Source organism: Stegostoma tigrinum, chromosome 1 (genome assembly GCF_030684315.1).
Source record: "Stegostoma tigrinum isolate sSteTig4 chromosome 1, sSteTig4.hap1, whole genome shotgun sequence".
Taxonomy (NCBI): domain Eukaryota; kingdom Metazoa; phylum Chordata; class Chondrichthyes; order Orectolobiformes; family Stegostomatidae; genus Stegostoma; species Stegostoma tigrinum.
The window spans coordinates 1,524,693-1,543,309 of NC_081354.1; the positions used below are offsets into that span (position 1 = coordinate 1,524,693).

Here is an 18,617-nt window from a genome sequence, read left to right on the forward strand (position 1 = left end):
TTTGAGTGAGATGGGAAACTTACTGTACTGGGTTTCTCTGTAGTGCAGTAGTAAGGTAGACAGGAAATGGCTTGCGTTTATTTAGAAGCTACAAAAATTGATCATCTCAAACTATAGGTAGTTTGTTATGGACAGTATGTTTTCAAAAAAAATTGAAGTAATGAACAGTAAATTGTTGAATCAAGAAACTGTAGCTTAGTGGTTTAGGTTTGTTCCCACTGCCCTGGTATCCTCATATAAATTACTGCTCTTTTGTCCTTGTTTAGAACTTTTCAATACTTCTGCCTCTGCATAACTTTTATTTTAGGGCAGTAAGAACTTTGCTGTCCATTAATTACTGTTCTCCCTACTAATTTCAGATAACATGTTAGTGCTCCCTTTTGGCAAGATGTCAAACTAAGGTCTTATTTCCTCTGCAGCTGGTTGTAACAGATCTCATGGAACCATTCAAAGATTTTTATCCTATGCTGCAACACCCTCTCCCAAAACCCTCCTCTGAGCACCTTCACTGTCTATTCTGCAATTCCCCTTCCTTGGTTCCATAAAAATTATCATCCAATCCCCTACGGTTCCAAACAACAATCACTGGACTCCACATTAATTCTGTTTCTCTCTCTGTGGATGAGCAAGACCTGCTAAGTTTCTCTCTTTTATTTCCCATTTTGTATTTTGCTTTCACTTTGCCCTGGTATCCTGCTAAAGCACTATCCCTCAATTGCACCTAAAACAAATCTATGTTGCTGATGGTAAAAGGTTGTTCCCTACCATTTTTATGCTGAATTACAGTAGTGACTATAGCTTTAATAATACTAATTTATAATAAATGCAAGTTTGTAATCTTGCCCCTACCCACACCTTTCAGCCTGACAATTAATTTAACCTATTGTTAATGTTTTGATTTAGACTTGGGATTGCAAACTTTTATTTGGGAGGCCCTTGGGCAGTGTGGTAGACCTAGCTGTTTAAACGATAGGCTCTTCAGAAGGACAGATTTTCAGAAGTCATGCTGGGTAAGATTACAATGGTTTCAGAGTGACCAGTGGCAGATTTTGGAGAGGACAGATAGTGTAAGTTACCTTCTTGATATTTCCAGCCAGAGTTGGCAACGCTATGATCTAGTTGAATAAGTGTTGAAAGTTTGTGTCTCATTGCGTAGGTGAGAATCCTGTTAGAGCCACGTAGGGGATCATAGATCATAGAATTCCTACAGTGTGGAAACAGACCCTTGGGCTCAACAAGTCCACACTGACCTTCGGAGCCTCTCATTCAGACATGTCCCACTACATATCACTAGACACTATGGGCAATTTAGCATGGCCAGTCCACCTAGCTTCTACATCTTTGGACTGTGGGAGGAAACTGGAGCACCTGCCGGAAACCCATGTAGATTGGGGGGGGGGGGGGGGGAGAGAATATGTAAACTCAACGTAGTTGCCTGAGGGTTGAATTGAACCGGGGTCCGTGGTGCTATGAGGCAACAATGCTAACAACTGAGCCTTTCTCGTGGATTTTCTCAAGAGCAGTGGGAGCCTTTCAAAAAGGAAATTGTGGAAGTGAAGGCCAACATCTTTGTGGAAAAACTGCGTGAAACATTCCAGGAACTCTGAATTTACAGTGAGGGCCATCGCACTCTAGGAGGGATGTTTTCGCACCTGAGAGAGTGCAGAAGAGCTTCACTAGGTTGGAGCAATTCAGCTATGTAGAGGGCTTATAGAGGCTGTGGCTGTTTATCTTTGAGCAAAGATTGAGAAATGACTTGATTTAAGTACAAAATTATAAAGAGCAGCATTAGGTGCATACATTTAAGAGGGGTTAAGAAGTTTAGAGGTGATTTAAGGAAGTTTTTCTTTCAGCTGCTGAGTGGCAGGTATCAGAATATCAGTACCTGAAAGTGCTGTAGAAATGGCAGCCACCTCACTATTGGAGAAATACTTCGATTGAATCTTTTTGAAGCTCGCTTGGCATGAGGGGAGGTCTACATCTTGGAAATGGTACTAGAATAGATGGAACAAAAACAAAGTGTTGTAGAAACTCAGCAAGTTGTAGGAGGGTTACTGAGTTTGAAGTATTAGCTCTGAAGCCAGACCTGTTGAATTTCTTAAGGACTTTACAGTTTTGTCTCCGGTCACCAGCCTGCACGTGTCAGAAGGCCAAAGGGCCTTATTTCTTGCTGTAAAAACAATTAGCTGAGCCCTTCGGCCCCTTGCAGCCCTGCTGTGCTGACCAGGTTGGGTGTGAATAAAGGCCCGCCCCCTTGGTGTGGGGTCAGAGGTCGCCGAACCGCTTGCTCAGGGCCAGAGGCCATGGCGGCGGTTCTGGTTCCTTTTGGGGCCGTGGCTCCGGCCCGCGCCGTCCCCTTCTTCCTCCTCCTCCTGCTGCTGCTGGCGGGGGCCGCGGTCTGTGAGCGGCCCGCGACCCGGGCGGAAGTCCACAGTTTGCGGGGTAACACCTGGAAAGTCCGCAACGCGAACGGGAGCGTCCGGCTGTCGGGAGTAACAGTCCCGGGGAATGTGCACAGTGCCCTGTGGTCCCGGGGCTGGATTGAGGTGAGGCCGGGGATTGGGGCCTACCCTGAGTACAGCAGGTTAATGGGAAACGGGGAATAGAGCACTGGGCAAAACACTGATATTGGGGTGGGATTGGCATCGACCCTGGGTGGGGGATAACACTGGGGTGGGGTGGGATTGGCATCGACCTGGGAGGGGGGGGAGATAACACTGTGGTGGGGTGGGATTGGCATTGACCCTGGGTGGGGGATAACACTGGGGTGGGGTGGGATTGGCTTTGACCCTGGGTGGGGGATAACACTGTGGTGGGGTGGGATTGGCATCGACCTGGGATGGGGGGGAGATAACACTGTGGTGGGGTGGGATTGGCACCGACCCTGGGGGGGAGCGGGGGATAACACTGGGGTGGGGTGGGATTGGCACCGACCCTGGGGGGATAACACTGGGGTGGGGTGGGATTGGCAACGACCCTGGGGGGATAACACTGGGGTGGGGTGGGATTGGCACCGACCCTGGGGGGGAGCGGGGGATAACACTGGGGTGGGATTGGCGCCGACCCTGGAGGGGGGATAACACTGGGGTGGGGTGGGATTGGCACCGACCCTGGGGGGATAACACTGGGGTCAGGTGGGATTGGCACCGACCCTGGGGGGATAACACTGGGTTGGGGTGGGATTGGCATCGACCTGGGAGGGGGGGAGATAACACTGTGGTGGGGTGGGATTGGCACCGACCCTGGGGGGGAGCGGGGGAGCGGGTGATAACACTGGGGTGGGGTGGGATTGGCACCGACCCTGGGGGGGAGCGGGGGATAACACTGGGGTGGGGTGGGATTGGCACCGACCCTGGGGGGATAACACTGGGGTGGGGTGGGATTGGCACCGACCCTGGGGGGGAGCGGGGGATAACACTGGGGTGGGATTGGCGCCGACCCTGGAGGGGGGATAACACTGGGGTGGGGTGGGATTGGCACCGACCCTGGGGGGATAACACTGGGGTCAGGTGGGATTGGCACCGACCCTGGGGGGATAACACTGGGTTGGGGTGGGATTGGCATCGACCTGGGAGGGGGGGAGATAACACTGTGGTGGGGTGGGATTGGCACCGACCCTGGGGGGGAGCGGGGGATAACACTGGGGTGGGGTGGGATTGGCACCGACCCTGGGGGGGAGCGGGGGATAACACTGGGGTGGGGTGGGATTGGCGCCGACCCTGGAGGGGGGATAACACTGGGGTGGGGTGGGATTGGCGCCGACCCTGGAGGGGGGATAACACTGGGGTGGGGTGGGATTGGCGCCGACCCTGGAGGGGGGATAACACTGGGGTGGGGTGGGATTGGCACCGACCCTGGGGGGATAACACTGGGGTGGGTTGGGATTGGCACCGACCCTGGGGGGGGGATAACACTGGGGTGGGGTGGGATTGGCGCCGACCCTGGGGGGGAGGATAACACTGGGGTGGGGTGGGATTGGCACTGACCCTGGGGGAGGGGGGAGATAACACTGTGGTGGGGTGGGATTGGCACCGACCCTGGGGGGGAGGATAACACTGGGGTGGGGTGGGATTGACACTGACCCTGGGGGAGGGGGGGGAGATAACACTGTGGTGGGGTGGGATTGGCACCGACCCTGGGGGGGAGGATAACACTGGGGTGGGGTGGGATTGGCACTGTCCCTGGGGGAGGGGGGGAGATAACACTGTGGTGGGGTGGGATTGGCACCGACCCTGGGGGGGGCGCGGGGTTAACACTGGGGTGGGGTGGGATTGGCATCAACCCTGGGGGGGGGGGGGGAGATAACACTGTGGTGGGGTGATAACACTGTGGTGGGGTGGGATTGGCACCGACCCTGGGGGGGGGGGAGCGGGGGATAACACTGTGGTGGGGTGGGACTGGCGCCGACTCTGGAGGGGGATAACACTGTGGTGGGGTGGGACTGGCGCCGACTCTGGAGGGGGATAACACTGTGGTGGGGTGGGACTGGCGCCGACCCTGGAGGGGGATAACACTGTGGTGGGGTGGGACTGGCGCCGACCCTGGAGGGGGATAACACTGGGGGGGGTGGGACTGGCACCGACACGGGGGTAACGCTGGGCTGGGGTGGGACTGGCGCCGACACCGGGGGTTGCGCTGGGCTGGGGTGGGTCTGGAGCCGATACTGGAGGTAACACTGGGGTGGGTTGGGGTTGGCGCCGACACTGGGGGTAACACTGGGGTCGTGTGGGACTGGCGCCGACACTGGAAATAATACTGGGATGGGGTGGGACTGGCACCGACCCTGGGAGGGTAACACGGATGGGGTGGGTTCGGTGCTGACCTTGGTGGATAACATTGGGATGGGTAGGGATTGGCACTGGACCTGGGGATAACACTGGGATGGGATGTGATTGGCACTGTCACTGGGGTTAACAGTGGGATGGGCTGGAATTGGCACCAACACCTGGGATAACAGTGGGATTGAGTGGAATTGGCACCGACGCTGGGGATAACAGTGGGATGGAGTGGGATTGGCACCGACACTGGGGATAACAGTGGGATGGAGTGGGATTAGCGCTGCCCCACGGTGTATCATTGAGACGGGGTGGGATTGACACAGACCCTGGTGATAACACAGATGGGGTGGGATTGGCGCCCTCCCTGGGGATAACACTGGTGTTGGGGTGGGATTGGTACTGACCCTGGGGTAATACTGGAATTGTATGGGTTTGGCACTGACACTGGGGATAACACTGGGACCGGGTGGGATTGGCACTGTTGCTGGGGATAACACTGGGCCGGGGTGGGTTTGACACTGTCGCTGGGGGTAACACTTGGATGGTTTTGGATCGGCACCGACACTGTGGACAACCCTGGTGTTGGAGTGGGATTTGCACTGACCCTGGGGGATAACACTGGGATGGGGAGGGACTGGCGCCGCTGCTGGGGCTAGCAGTGGGATGGGGTGGAATTGGCACCAACACTGGGGATAACAGTGGGATGGAGTGGAATTGGCACTGACACTGGGGATAACAGTGGGATGGAGTGGGATTAACGCTGCCCCTGGGTATATCATTGAGACGGGGTGGGATTGACACTGACCCTGGTGATAACACGGATGGGGTGGGATTGGTGCCCTCCCTGGGGATAACACTGGTGTTGGGCTGGGATTGCCGCTGACACTGGCGATAACACCGGGATAGGGTGGGATTAGCACTAACCCTGGGGATAAACCGGGATGAAATGGCATTGGTATTGCTGTGGGGTTGACACTATGATGGGATCGGATTGACACTGATCCTGGGGGTAACCCTGGTATTGGGTCGTTAGCTCTGCCATTGCGGATTACACTGGCATTGGGCGGTCAGCACTGCCACGGGCGTACACACTTGCATTAGATGGATATTTCTGACATGGGGCAAACACAGGCTGTGGTGTTTAGCACTGACACTTGGGCCAACATTGGCACTGCATGGTTCATACTTATGTTACAGAAAACAAAGGCATTAGAGGGTTAGCACTGACTGGGGGCATGTACTGGCATTAGCGGGTTGGGGGAGCGGGTACCACTGATACTGGGGAAAGCACTGACATTGAGTGGGTTCAGTTGGCATTGACACTGGGAAAAACACTGGCATTGGTGTGCGTCGGCAGTGACACTGGAAAACAGTTATTGGAAGAGGTTTGCGCTGACTCTGGGCAAAACACTGGCAGTGCGAAGCAGGGAAGTTAGCACTGGCATTGGGCAAAACACTGGCAATGATGGGGGTGTAGCACTGACTGGGCAGGATTGAAGCTAGTACTGGAGAGGACACCTCACGTGGGGGTTAGCAGAAGCATAGGGGAAAGCACAGGCATCGGTTGCGTTGGGTGGGCAGCACCGACACAGCACTTCTGTTCAACAAATTTTGTCCAGTTTTTTTTTTAAAACATCATCAGTTCTTGAAATAAAATTCACAGAATATCTTTTTTAGAAGGACAATTGGGACATAAAAAAAATCTTCTAAAAAGTGCAAATCTAACTCTTATTTTTATTTGCAGGATCCTTATTATAGGTTTAACGATGATACCTATAGATGGATTGTGTTGGACAATTGGACATATAGTCGAATGTTTACGTTACCACCCAATGTCAGGTGAGGACAAACACATTGCAGTTGCTGGGAGAGTGAACTGTGGAACAGAGAAAATCAGTGGTTGCTGGGACTGGTAACTCCAATAGCATGCCATCTTTTATAACTTTGTAATCTATCTATTGGCGATTAGATTCTTGTACATAGAAGTTTTAGCAGGTTGTTTTACGAGGGTAAGTTTGGCAAGCGAGACTTCTATCTTCTGCAACAAAAACAGAAATTGCTGGAGAAACTCAACAGGTCCGGCAGCATCTTTGGCGAGAAACCAGAGTTAATGTTTGAGTCCAGTGACTCTTCTTCAGAACTGGAGTATCTTCTGGTGTTGGGAAGACTAAGTGGGTGACTAGATTAAAGGGCGACTGGAAGCAGTCTTGATAAAGTGGATTTGGAAAGGGGGTTCCTGGGTTGGAAAAGAAACCGAGCAGTGACATCACAGGGAAGTCGGATGTTGATTGATTTGGGATTTAAAAATACTCACAGACACAGTGTCACATAGCACAGACATGTCCTTTCGGCCCATTAAGTCAGCACCGACATAACTACCACTAAATATCCTCATAACCTGCACTTGTATTTTTATCTGGAAGAAGAGATTAACTGAGAAACAGTTGGACTAAGTTAAAGTCAGGGACAGTGTAATAAAGTAACAGACAGTTTGGAACTCTCTTCCACAAATGACATTGGATGCTGCGTCTGAGATGGATAAAATTGAACATTGCTAAAGGGATATGGACTGAAGGCCATGGAGTTAGGGCACAATCAACTATGATCTCATCGAATGGCTGAACAGGCTCGAAGGCCTCCTCCAGTTTCTCTGTTCCTAATATAAGTATGCAAAATAGGGTAAGGGAAGTAAGTGAATAGTATTCTTAAGTAAGCACAATCCCTTTTTTTCTTATGAAAGGGAGTAATTGAGGGTCTTAAGGGAAGTCTTGGCAGCATATCTTGCACTTGTGAAATACTTCTCCTGTGCTATGTGGCAAATAATGGGAACCTCAGTTGTCTCTGACGGCTGTGTGTACAGGAAGCTTCTCTAGCTGCAGGTGTTGTTCATTTTGGAGCTAGAGTGTGAGCAGTTCCTATTATCTCAGTGAGTGAATTCACTGTTACATCTACAAATACTGAGCAAGACATGGGTAGCACGTTCAATGATGTGGTCACATTGCAGGTGCAGATTAAGTAGGCAGACAGGGTACGGGTGACCATCGGGCAGAGTAGAGGAAGGCAGATAGTGTATATGTCTCCTGTGGCCCTCTCCCTTTCTAACAGATGTACCATTTTGGACACTGCTTGGGGAGATGACTATGGGGAAAGCAGTGGGAATCAAATTAGAATTAAAATAATCTTTATTGTCACATGTATTCAAGCACGCAAGTGCAGTGAAAAGTTTACAATGTTGCCCCATATGCCTATGTACAGATCTTAGATACAAATCACAGAAATAAAGGGAAAACGAAAGGAAAAACATTATATTACTTACAGTTGTTCATAGCATAAGCTAGAAAACTGAGAATAAATTTTAAAATATAAGCATTGCAGTCTGATCAGCTCAGGGGATTTCCACATGCGGTCTGCCCGGGTTTGCAAGCCACTGACTGTCCACACCAGTTCCCAGTCCAACAATCTTCCAGTCTGCTTGGGCCTCCAGCTCTGCACGGAGACCACAGCACTTGGGTGATTCTGCTGCACAAGAGGGGAGGAAGAATGGCAGGGTAGAGGATCAGTTGTAAGGGGAATAGACAAGCATTTTTGCAACCACAAAAAGAAGACTGCAGTGTGGTGTGTTGCCTCCTTGTCAGGGACATCACTGGCTACAGGGCATGCAGAAGCACGAGCACAAACAGTCACTTAAGTACCGATGACTTAGGTATAAAAAGGAATGAGGTCTGAAGATAGAATTTAGGGAGATAGGAGGGCTGATCAAATCCCAGGACATTGTGGGAAACCCAGGAAGAAATTATGTGCCTGTAGCCGAGTTACTTGTGTCATTTACAGTCACAGGTAAGGTGCCAGAAGACTGGAGGGTGGCTAATATTGTGCCTTTATTTAAGAAAGGCAGCAGAGAGAAGCCTGGGAACTATAGACTAGTGAGTCTAACTTCAGTAGTGGGTAAGTTGTTGGAGGGGATTCTGAAAGACAGGATTCATGTGCATTTGGAACGGCAAGGATTAGTTAGGGATAGTCAGTGTGGAAAATCGTGTCTCACAAACATGATTGAGCTTTTTGAAGAGGACAAAGAAAATTAATGTTGGCAGAGCAGTATAGTTGTCTATATGTACTTCAGTAAGGCCTTTGAGAAGATTCCTCATGGTAGACTGCTTAGTAATGTAAGATCAGATGGGATCCAGGAAGAACTTGCCAATTGGATACAAAATTGGTTTGATGGTAGCAGATATAGGGTGGGTAAAGGGTTGTTTTTCGGACTGAAGGCCTGTGAACAGCAGTGTTCCAAAGGGACTGGTACTGGGTCCATTGTTGTTCATCATTTATATAAACAATTTGGATGAGAATATAGAAAACATGGTTAGTAAGTTTGTGGATGACACCAAAAATGTGTAGTAAGTTGGACAGTGAAGAAAGTTATCTAAGAGTTCAAAGAGATCTTAACCAATTGGGCCGTTGGGCTGAGGAATGGCACACGGAGTTTAATATGGAAAAATGTGAGGTGATACGTTTTGGTGAGACGAACAAGGGCAGGATTTACACAGTTAATGGTAGGGCCCTAGGCAGTGTTGTTGACCAGAAAGATCGAGTGGTTCAGGTGCATTGTTCCTTGAAAGTTGCGTCAAAGGTAGACGGGGTGGTAAAGAGAGCGTGCTTGCCTTCATTGGTGAGACCGTAGTACATAGGTGTTGGGACATTATGTTGTAGTTGTACAGGAAGTTGGTGAGGCCACTTTTGGAGAACTGTTTACAGTTCTGTTCACCCTGCCAAAGTAAGGGCATTATTAAATTGGAGAGCGTACAGAAGAGATTTACAGGGTTATTGCCAAGACTGGAGGGTTTGAGTTATGATGAGAGGCTGTATATAGATTTTCATCGAAGCATAGGAGGCTGAGTGGTGGCCTTATAGATGTTTATAAAATCATAGTTAAGGTGTAGAGCAAAAGTCTTTTCCCTACGATAGGGTAGTTCAAGATTCGAGAAAAAAATTTAAAGTGAGAGGAGAAAGATTTAAAAGGGACCTAAGGGACAGCTTTTTCATATGGTGGGTGGTTTGTTTATAGAATGAACTGCCTGAGGAAATGATAGATTCAGAAATGGTTACAACATTTAAAAGACCTTTGAAGAAGTACGTGGATTGTGTTAAATGCACGCAAATGGAACTAGTCTAATTTTGGGAAACTTGGTCAGGATGAGTTGGACTTGATGCTCTGTTTCTGTGCTGTATGATTCTATAAAAGGTGTAGGAGGGAAGGCTTTAGATTTCTGGGACATTGGGATTATTTCAGGGGACTGTGGACCTATACAAGGTGGAATGGGTTGCACCTGAACCAGAAGAGGACTAGCATCCTGGAGAGGGGTGTGCTAGCGCTGTAGGGGCTGGTTTAAGATAACTTGCACGGGGGAGCTGGGATCTGGAGAGAACGTTCAGTAGGTGGCAATAAATGGCCCAATTTAGAACAGACAACAAGGGAGTCAAGAAGGCGGGGAAATTATGGACTAGTTAAGGCACAAGGAAGTTTTACAAGGTTGGATGGTAACTATTTTAGTGCAAGGACCCTGATGAACAAGGCGTTGAGTTAAGGGCATATGATGGGAAAGATGATGTCATTGCTATTACTGAGACTTGGTCAAGAGAGGGACAGGATTGGCAGCTGAACATTCCAGAATAAAGGGTCTTCATGTAAGACAGGGAGGAGGTAAAAGAGGAGGGGATGTCCCTATTGATCGATTTTGAATATTTTTGCAGTGGGGTCGATGGATTCTTGTTAAGCAGTGTGCTGAAAAGACATTGGAGATGGTTGGGGATATGGTCTAATTATTATCTTATTCAATGGCGGAGCAGTCTCAATGGACAGAGAGACCTATTCCTGCTTATAAACCTTCTGTTTGTAAAGAATATCTACAGTGTGTTATGCCTCAAAATTTTACGTACAGTGTCACAATCAGGCCATTAGACTTCATAAATGTCTGCATAGTGTTTTCTCTAGTTTCCAGTTAGCTCTCTTATCTCCTCATTCCTGACTTCCACTTCCTTTGCTTTGATAGGCAATCTGATTGATGTCCAATTTTGGGTGATTTCAAATTTCTCCAGCTCAACATTGTGGAGAGTGAAGCCTTTGTCTTAATTGACCCCAAACACAAATTCTGTTTCCCAGCCCCCAAGCCCATTGACTGCATCATGCAACATTTCATGCTGATACATATGGTGTGGAACTTTGGAGGTTTATTTGTGTTAATGCTTTTACATTAGTATTTTTTAAAACTCTATCGTTTAGAATCCACTTCTGCTGTCTTTTCTTTGGAGAATTTTAAGAGACATAATTATTTAGCACCTTTTACATTTCGGCAGAAATAGCAAGAGAGGCAATATAAAATATGAAATTCAATTCTTAAGGGAAACATATGGGAGTCTTTGCTTATTGGAGTTCAGCTGAAATGTGGGGTTGAGGCTACAGTCGTCAGTGATGTTCTTATCAAAAGACTGGGCAGGTTCAAAGGGCAGAGTGTTATTGTCCACCTCCTGGTTTAACTGGTTATATGTAGAAACATTGAAATGAAACCATCCAAAAAGGCTATTTGCTCTTTGTATTTTTGGGGTACGGTCTTGGTTTAATTTCTGTTGTGATTAGTTTTAATCTAATTTTACTGCCCTTCTTCCCCTGCTGTTGTTCAGATTTACTCTGAAATGCAGGTATGTGATTGGATTCTGATTTGCTAAGCTAACTTTAAAGCATTAGGGAATTGTTTAAGTTTGAAACCTGGTTCAAATGGGATAATGGGGACCTTACTTTAATAAGACAAAATCAGATTTTTCAAACTAATACCTGCATCATTTTGTTACAACAGTAAATGGAACAGAATAAATCTAGTTTGTGATGGACTCGATACTGTTGCAACAGTCCTTATCAACAATATCACAGTTGGGACATCAAACAACATGTTTAGTCGATATGTGAGTTAAACTTTACAAAACTCATTTAACGCTAGAATTATAGGTTTCTTATTTCTTAATAATTTTGAAATATTTCTCTTCCTTTTTTTTTGATTTTTAAATTTCATTCATGGAATGTGTCACTGGTTGGGTCAGTGTTAATTGCCCTCCCTATTACCCAGAGGGCAGCCAAAAGTCAGCTACACAGCTGTGGTTCTGGAGTCACATGTAGGTCAGTCCAGGTAAGGACAGCAGTTTCTTCCCCTTAAGGACGTCAGTGAGCCAGATGGTTTTTTTCTCTAACCATGATCAGCCATGGTTAGAGAGTTCCACGGTTATTAATTCAGATTTTTATTAAATTCATTGCCACCATTTGCCATAGTGTGCTTCGAACCCAGGTCTCCAGAATGTTACCTGGTTCCCTGGATTAATAGTCTAGCAAGAATACAATGGGTGTTGCCGTTGACCAGAAACTCTCAATGGCTACAAGAGCAGATCAGAGTCTAGGAATTCTGAAGCTTCCAAACCACTCGGGGTCCTGATTTGGAAAGATTTTGTTATCCTTTCACTGTTGCTGAGTCAAAATCCTGGAATTTGCTCCCTAATGGTATTGTGGGTCAACCTACAGGAACCTGCAGTGGTTCAAGAAGGCAGCATACCACCACCACTCAAGAGCAGTTAGGGATGCGTAATAAATGCTGGCTGAGCCGTTGATGCCTACTTTCCATGAGTGAATTTAAAAAAGTGGTGTGGACATTTCACTGATGTTGTACCCTAGTTGAAGAAAAGTTTGAAAGTCACGCAGTCTGATTCTATCTGTCTAAGTTTGCTGGTTGTGTTTACTTGTCATTTTGAAGTTTATTCCAGCTAAGCGAATACATCTGGCAATCTGAGAATAGCTTTATTTCAACAAGAGTTCCCCAGCACCAAAAAGACACATCTCTCGATATTTTGTGTAGTATTTTGACAGAATGGCATTGACGACTCCATCATTTTATTGTGCTGTGCCCTTACATTGTACAGTTTTGCAGCTGGTGTGGGAGCTCTTATAATCAGAGGAGTCTCAACAAAGGGGAGCAGCTGCAGTTTACTCATCCTGAAGTTTAATTCCCCCTTCTCCAACCAATGAAAAATAATTTAGTTTTGCTCCAATTTTTTTTTGTTAAAAGACACTAGATATTAAGTACAAGGTGAAAATGATCTGAATGTACATCGATTTAGATGTCTCTTTCTCCAGAGTATTTGTAAAACAGATTTTTATTTATTTAAAATAAATGATGCTGTTCTATAGGGCTGTAGGAGCAGAGGGAGTCTGTCCTTGGAGTGTGTACACACAAATCATTGAAGGCAGCTTGAAAAGGTAGTTGCGGCATAGCGGATCCTATATTATACAAATATGGGCATAAAATACAAAATCCAAGATGTTACTGTTAACCTTTATAGATCATTAGATCAGCTACATGTAGAGTATTGTGCCTGTTTTGGGATCTCATACTTCAGGAAGGATATGAAGGCATTGGAAAGATTGACTGTAGTGGTTCTAGAGTTTTTCATGACCCCTGTTAGATATCCTAATTTTTTTTTGAACGATCGCCATCGCTTTCTGTATTCCTCTGGGACAGCTGCTGTTTTGGGCCTTTGGTATCTGTGATAGCTTTCTCTTTTTTAATCCAATCCTGAACATCCCTTGATATCCAGGATTCTCTGGATTTTTTGATTCCACCCCTCATCGTATTAGAAGCATGTTGCCCTGCACTCTTACCACTATGGAGGTGCATAAAATTGAGGGGCATGGACATGGTGAATATAGAATCGTAGAATCTGTACAGTGCAGGTAGAGGCCATTCGACCTATCAAGCCTGCACCGACCCACCAAAGCACATCCCATTCCCCCTTCCCAAATCTCCACGACCCTTCGTTTACCAGGACTAATCCACCAAACTTGCATGTCCTTAGATACTATAGACAATTTAGCATGGCTAATCCATCTAACCTGCACATCTTTGGTCTGTGGGTGGAAACTGGAGAACCTGGCAGAAATCCACGCAGACACAGGGTGACTGTGCCGACTCCATACAGGCAGTTACTCAAGGCTGAAATCAAACCTAGGCCCCTGATGCCATGAGGCAACAGTGCTAACCACCAAGCCACTGTGCCACTGCATATAACCAACCCCTTAGTTAATCCTTAGTTGAAGGGTCAATAATGGGTCATAGTCTTAAGGTGAAAGGTAGGAGGTCTAGCGGGGACTTCAGGAAAGACCTGTTTTACCAAGAGGGTGGTAGGGGTCTGGAATGTATTGCCTGGGAGAGGAGGTGAGATGGGAAACCTCAAAACCTTTAAAAAGTACTTGGATGAGTACATGAAGTGATGTAACATTCAAGGCTATGAGTTGGGACTGGACTGTGGGACTTGTGTAGATTTCGTGCATATTTGGCAATGCAGACTGGATGGGTCAAAGGGCTTCTTTTGTGCTCCATGTTTCTATATCATCCCGCCTTTCTACTGTAACTGTCCTTTGTAAATATTGTGATATCAGCACCTGCTTACACATCATCAGCCCTGTTTTGCCTGCAGCTACTCTACACTGGAATATTGAGCTGACAGTCCCATTTATCTCTCTCAACTATGTCTCTCTGGTGGCAATGATATCTTGCTCCTAGGTATTCATCAACACCCTCCACTCATCTGCCTTACTTGAAAGATTCCTTGCATTGAAATCAAAGCTGTTCAGCCTTGACGTGCTCCCTTGTGCCTTAACCTGACTGCTATTATATTGCCTTCTAAACTGACTTGGTGGTTCTTCTATTTCTGTGCAACACCCCCTACTGCTACAGCAGTTTGCCATCTCACTAAATTTCCCTTTCCTCATCCCCTTCCCTACCTTTACTACTGCCCTCTGTTATTTTTCCGCATCTATGACACCTAGGTCCTGCCCAATTCTTCTTCCGTCTCTGATCTTTCTTCCTTCCGTTTTCTGACCCTATTGCTCTTCACCATCTCCACCCACCCTTCATAGTTGTATTGGGAGTGGCCATTATTTTAAAGTGTGAGTGAAATAAACATAGTGTTCACTACAGCAATTGAAAGTTTAGTGTATTGAGTAGAGGAATCAAAGGTCATGGAGAAAGGACAGGAAAATGGAGGCAGGGAGTGTTAGATTGTCCATGATCTTATTGAATGGCAGAGCAGGTTTGAAGGGCTGAGCAGCCTACTCCTGTTCCTATTTCTCAAGGTCATAATGTTTTCGTGATCGAGAGGGAAGTTAGTGAACTACTTTGCTGTTAGCTTTGTGCTGTATACACACCAGACTGGGTTAGAATGGCAGATTTTCTTCCCTGAAGGACTGAAGTGAACCAAATGGGTTTTTACAATAATGTAATAACTTCATTTTTACCCATAGACTCATACAGCCTTGAAACAGAGCCTTAATAATCAGAGTAGTTTTTACTCTTCCAGATTTATGTAATCAATTGAATTTAAATTCTTCCATTGGTGAGATATGAGCTCGTGTCTGTTAATTATTAGTCCACGCAATAAAACCATTTAATGAAGATGTTTTTAAAAATTATCCTTGGTTACTATATTTGGCTGCTGTTTAATGACAACCTCCTTCACGTTTGGAAATGTGCATTTGACGAAGATCTTAGATAGCTTGCAATGCCGTCTCAGATCAACGCGAGTGCCCAGGCCCACACAACACAGTCATGGGCAGGGCATCATAAAGATATTGCTGTAAGTGGATCCATCATGACATGATCTCTGCTTCACAGATTCCTCTTCATTGAACTTGGTAACAAGTGAAATTTCCCACATAGTTTCTTGTTTTGTTCAAATGGTTTAGGTTCATTACTTTAAAGAGTATAAGTTTGCATTTATTGTCGACAAAAATATCTGCCTACTTCAAAATAGAAATTGTAAAGGCTGGTATGTTTCTGAAATGCGAGTATAACATTTTCACAAGTCTTTGATTTTCTTCTTTTTTAAATTACTTCAGACCTTTGATTCTACTGATGTGATCAGAGAAAGAAACTTCATCGAAGTCCGCTTTTTATCTGCAGTCTCTTATGCAGCACAGCAGAGTTCACAGCATAACAAATACCCAGTGCCTCCTAAATGCCCTCCTTTACAACAAAGAGGAGAATGTCACGTCAACTTTATCAGAAAGGTATGACCCAAAAAAATTGTCACTGAGAGCACTTTGTTTTTGACTGAACTTTACGGTGGTAATGATGGTGAAACTGTTAGGAATGTTCATTGTTACGCCTTTGAATTAGACAATTACTTCTGGAGTCCACACATGCACCTTTAAATGCAGAGATGAGAAGTTGCTTTCGCAGCATGTGCTGATAAAATGTGTCCTGCACTGCAATTATTTAGAAATCACTGAACTGAAGAAACTTTGCACTGTTATAAGTTACTTCACATCATAGACCACAAGAATCTCAAGTACAGGTTTATAATCGTTTATTCATGTGAACACAAGGAGAATCTGTGCAGATCAACTTGGATAGTTGGCATAACTCCCCTCCAGCCTAACAACCCTGCAAGCCTCTAAGCTTTCTCAAACCACTATTCAGTGGTTCAAGAAGGCAGCTTGAGGCATTTGGGAATAGTCAGTAAATGCAGGCTTAGTTTGTAATCCCCACATCCCATGGACAAATAAATGATTTGATCAACGTTACTGTTTTAGAAGAATTGCAGAGAAATTGTAGCTCTGGTGTGAAATGTTAGATGTAGATTTTAGGGAAGATGGCAGGTCAGTTGAGAGCACAGTTAATAAAGATGCGGGACCTTGGGCATTATCAACAAGGGCATAGAGTACAAAGGCAAGGAAGTTATGATAAGCCTCTGTGAAAAAAATCTCATTGCTTCAGCCAGTAGGCTAATTGATGAAAAAAGCAATGGTGACATGAGGAAAACTTTTTTTTGTGCAGTCAGTGATTTGGGTGTGGAATTTTATTTTTGTCAGACCATGGAGTGTGGATGTCACGAGTTGCCCTTGCAAGGTTATGGTGAGCTGCTTTCGTGAACCACTGCAATCTGTTTTGGGTAGTTAGACCCATAGCACAGCTAAGGAGGGAGTTCTAGGATTTTGGTCCAGTAATATTAAAGGAGCGCTAGGGATGCAATCAGAGTGCCGGTCGCAGATTCAATTAAAGTATTCAAGTAGGAATTGGCTTATTATCTGAAAAGGGGAATGTGTGGTGGAGTGTCACTGCATGAAGTTTAACCTCCTATAGGGTCAATGGCCTTCATCTGTGCTGATTTTTTAAAAAATAAATTATTGTTTAAACCTAAGCTGTAAGCTCGACTGATTGTATCAAATTTTTTAATGAGCTTTTTTGAGAAAAGCTTCTGTGTGTTACGGTTAGAACTTCCTTTGCAGGCTGTTAAAGTTCTGTTTGTGCACCTGCTTGATCAGATATAATTGGTTTTGCAAAGATGCTTACCACATCAATTAATTTTTGATACAACTTTTAGATGTTGGAATGCGTCAAATATATAATATGCACCTCTTAGAGATGTAACACTTTATTTTCTGATTTCACTTTTTCTGTTCTTGTTTACATTGTCACCATCTTGACAAGATTAAGTAATTTACTGAAGAATATAGCAACAAGGTTTCATGGTTTAAAATGTTCTACAAGAATCAAATTAATCAACCACTACTAAATTTAAAAAAGTCTTACCTAATTACTTTTATTTTATAATACTTCTGGATATAATCATAGATATTTTAGACTAAAATCTCCTTCCTCTTACGAACTATGGCTCCTCCTACGAAGTCTTCTAACACCTTATCAGGTTGCTACAGGCTACCTGGTTTCTTGTGATTAACTCCAAACTTTGCCAGACCTCCTTTGTAAGCTGTGGAATTTCATAGGTCAATCCTGAACTTCAGTCTTAATTCCTGCATATAATAATTTCAGTTAGCAATCTCATAACAAAATAATGGACACAACTAAATGTGATGAACTTTTGAAATATATTGGGTAACATTAAGTCATTTAAACAACTCTGGGTGAAGGTATCATATGTCCCCTGAAGTTTAGAAGAATATAAGATGGTCTGATTGAGATGTATAAAATCTTAAGTGACTTGAAACGATGGGGGCTGAATGGCAGTTTCCTTTGGCTGGTGAATCTAGACCCACCTGTCACAGTCTCAATGTAAGGGTTTGCATTAGCACTAAGATGGGTAGTTTCTTCACTCAGAGGGTTGTGAACCTATTGCATTCTCTATACTATAGATGTGTGGATGCTCAGACATTGAGTTTGTCAAGATTCAATCAGTAAGTTTTGGAGGTTAAGGGATTTAGAAACTGTGGAACGGTGTAGCTCAGATAGAAGATTAGCCATGGCATTGAGCAGTTATAGTCTGATTATGCTCCTTTTATGTTTGTATGTATTTTATACAGGACATGGAGCTATTTATGGAGCAGGAACTGGAATGATTTAAGTGCTGTGTAGAAATTGATCATTTCACCTCATCTCAGGCACTTCATGATTCCAAATGATCTTTGCTGATTGATGATATTTAAGGGATGAAGAGGGAAGGGCTGATTATTCCAGACTTATTTATAGAAGCACAACTGGAAGTGCTTTTAAGGGTCTTGGGATTTGTTTTACAGCTACATATAGAAGCTCTAAGCTTCTTGGAAAATTCTTTAGTATTTATTTGGGGAAAGCAATTTGATCCCTAATGCATGAACATACAACAACTGTGAATTTATTTTCATTCCCTGTCACAAGTTTAATGTAGCTATTGAAACTAACACTTCCAACACAGAACAGTACAGCACAGAAACATGCCTTTCGGCCCACCATTTCGGCGCCGACCTTGATAGCATTCTAAACTGATGCCATCTGTCTGCACGTGGTCCATGTCCATCTATTCCCTACC

At 45.3% G+C, this 18,617-nt stretch overlaps 1 protein-coding gene across 4 annotated transcripts in view; it reads left to right on the forward strand.

The window, feature by feature from the left end:
• Positions 1–1,431: 1,431 nt before the first annotated feature.
• The window catches only part of manba (mannosidase, beta A, lysosomal), an 82,341-nt gene continuing 65,155 nt past the window's right edge, over positions 1,432–18,617 (forward strand). For 2 of the 4 annotated variants that reach the window (XR_007247144.2, XM_048526887.2), the window contains exons 1-4: positions 1,432–2,546; positions 6,523–6,617; positions 11,627–11,732; positions 15,709–15,879. Coding sequence is in view for 3 of the 4 variants with exons in the window: in XM_048526887.2 (XP_048382844.2) it covers positions 2,304–2,546; positions 6,523–6,617; positions 11,627–11,732; positions 15,709–15,879 (615 nt within the window). In the remaining variant the exon portion in view is untranslated. The remainder of the gene's footprint in view (positions 2,547–6,522; positions 6,618–11,626; positions 11,733–15,708; positions 15,880–18,617) is intronic. The other 2 variants (XM_048526866.2, XM_048526856.2) reach the window with 2 other exon arrangements.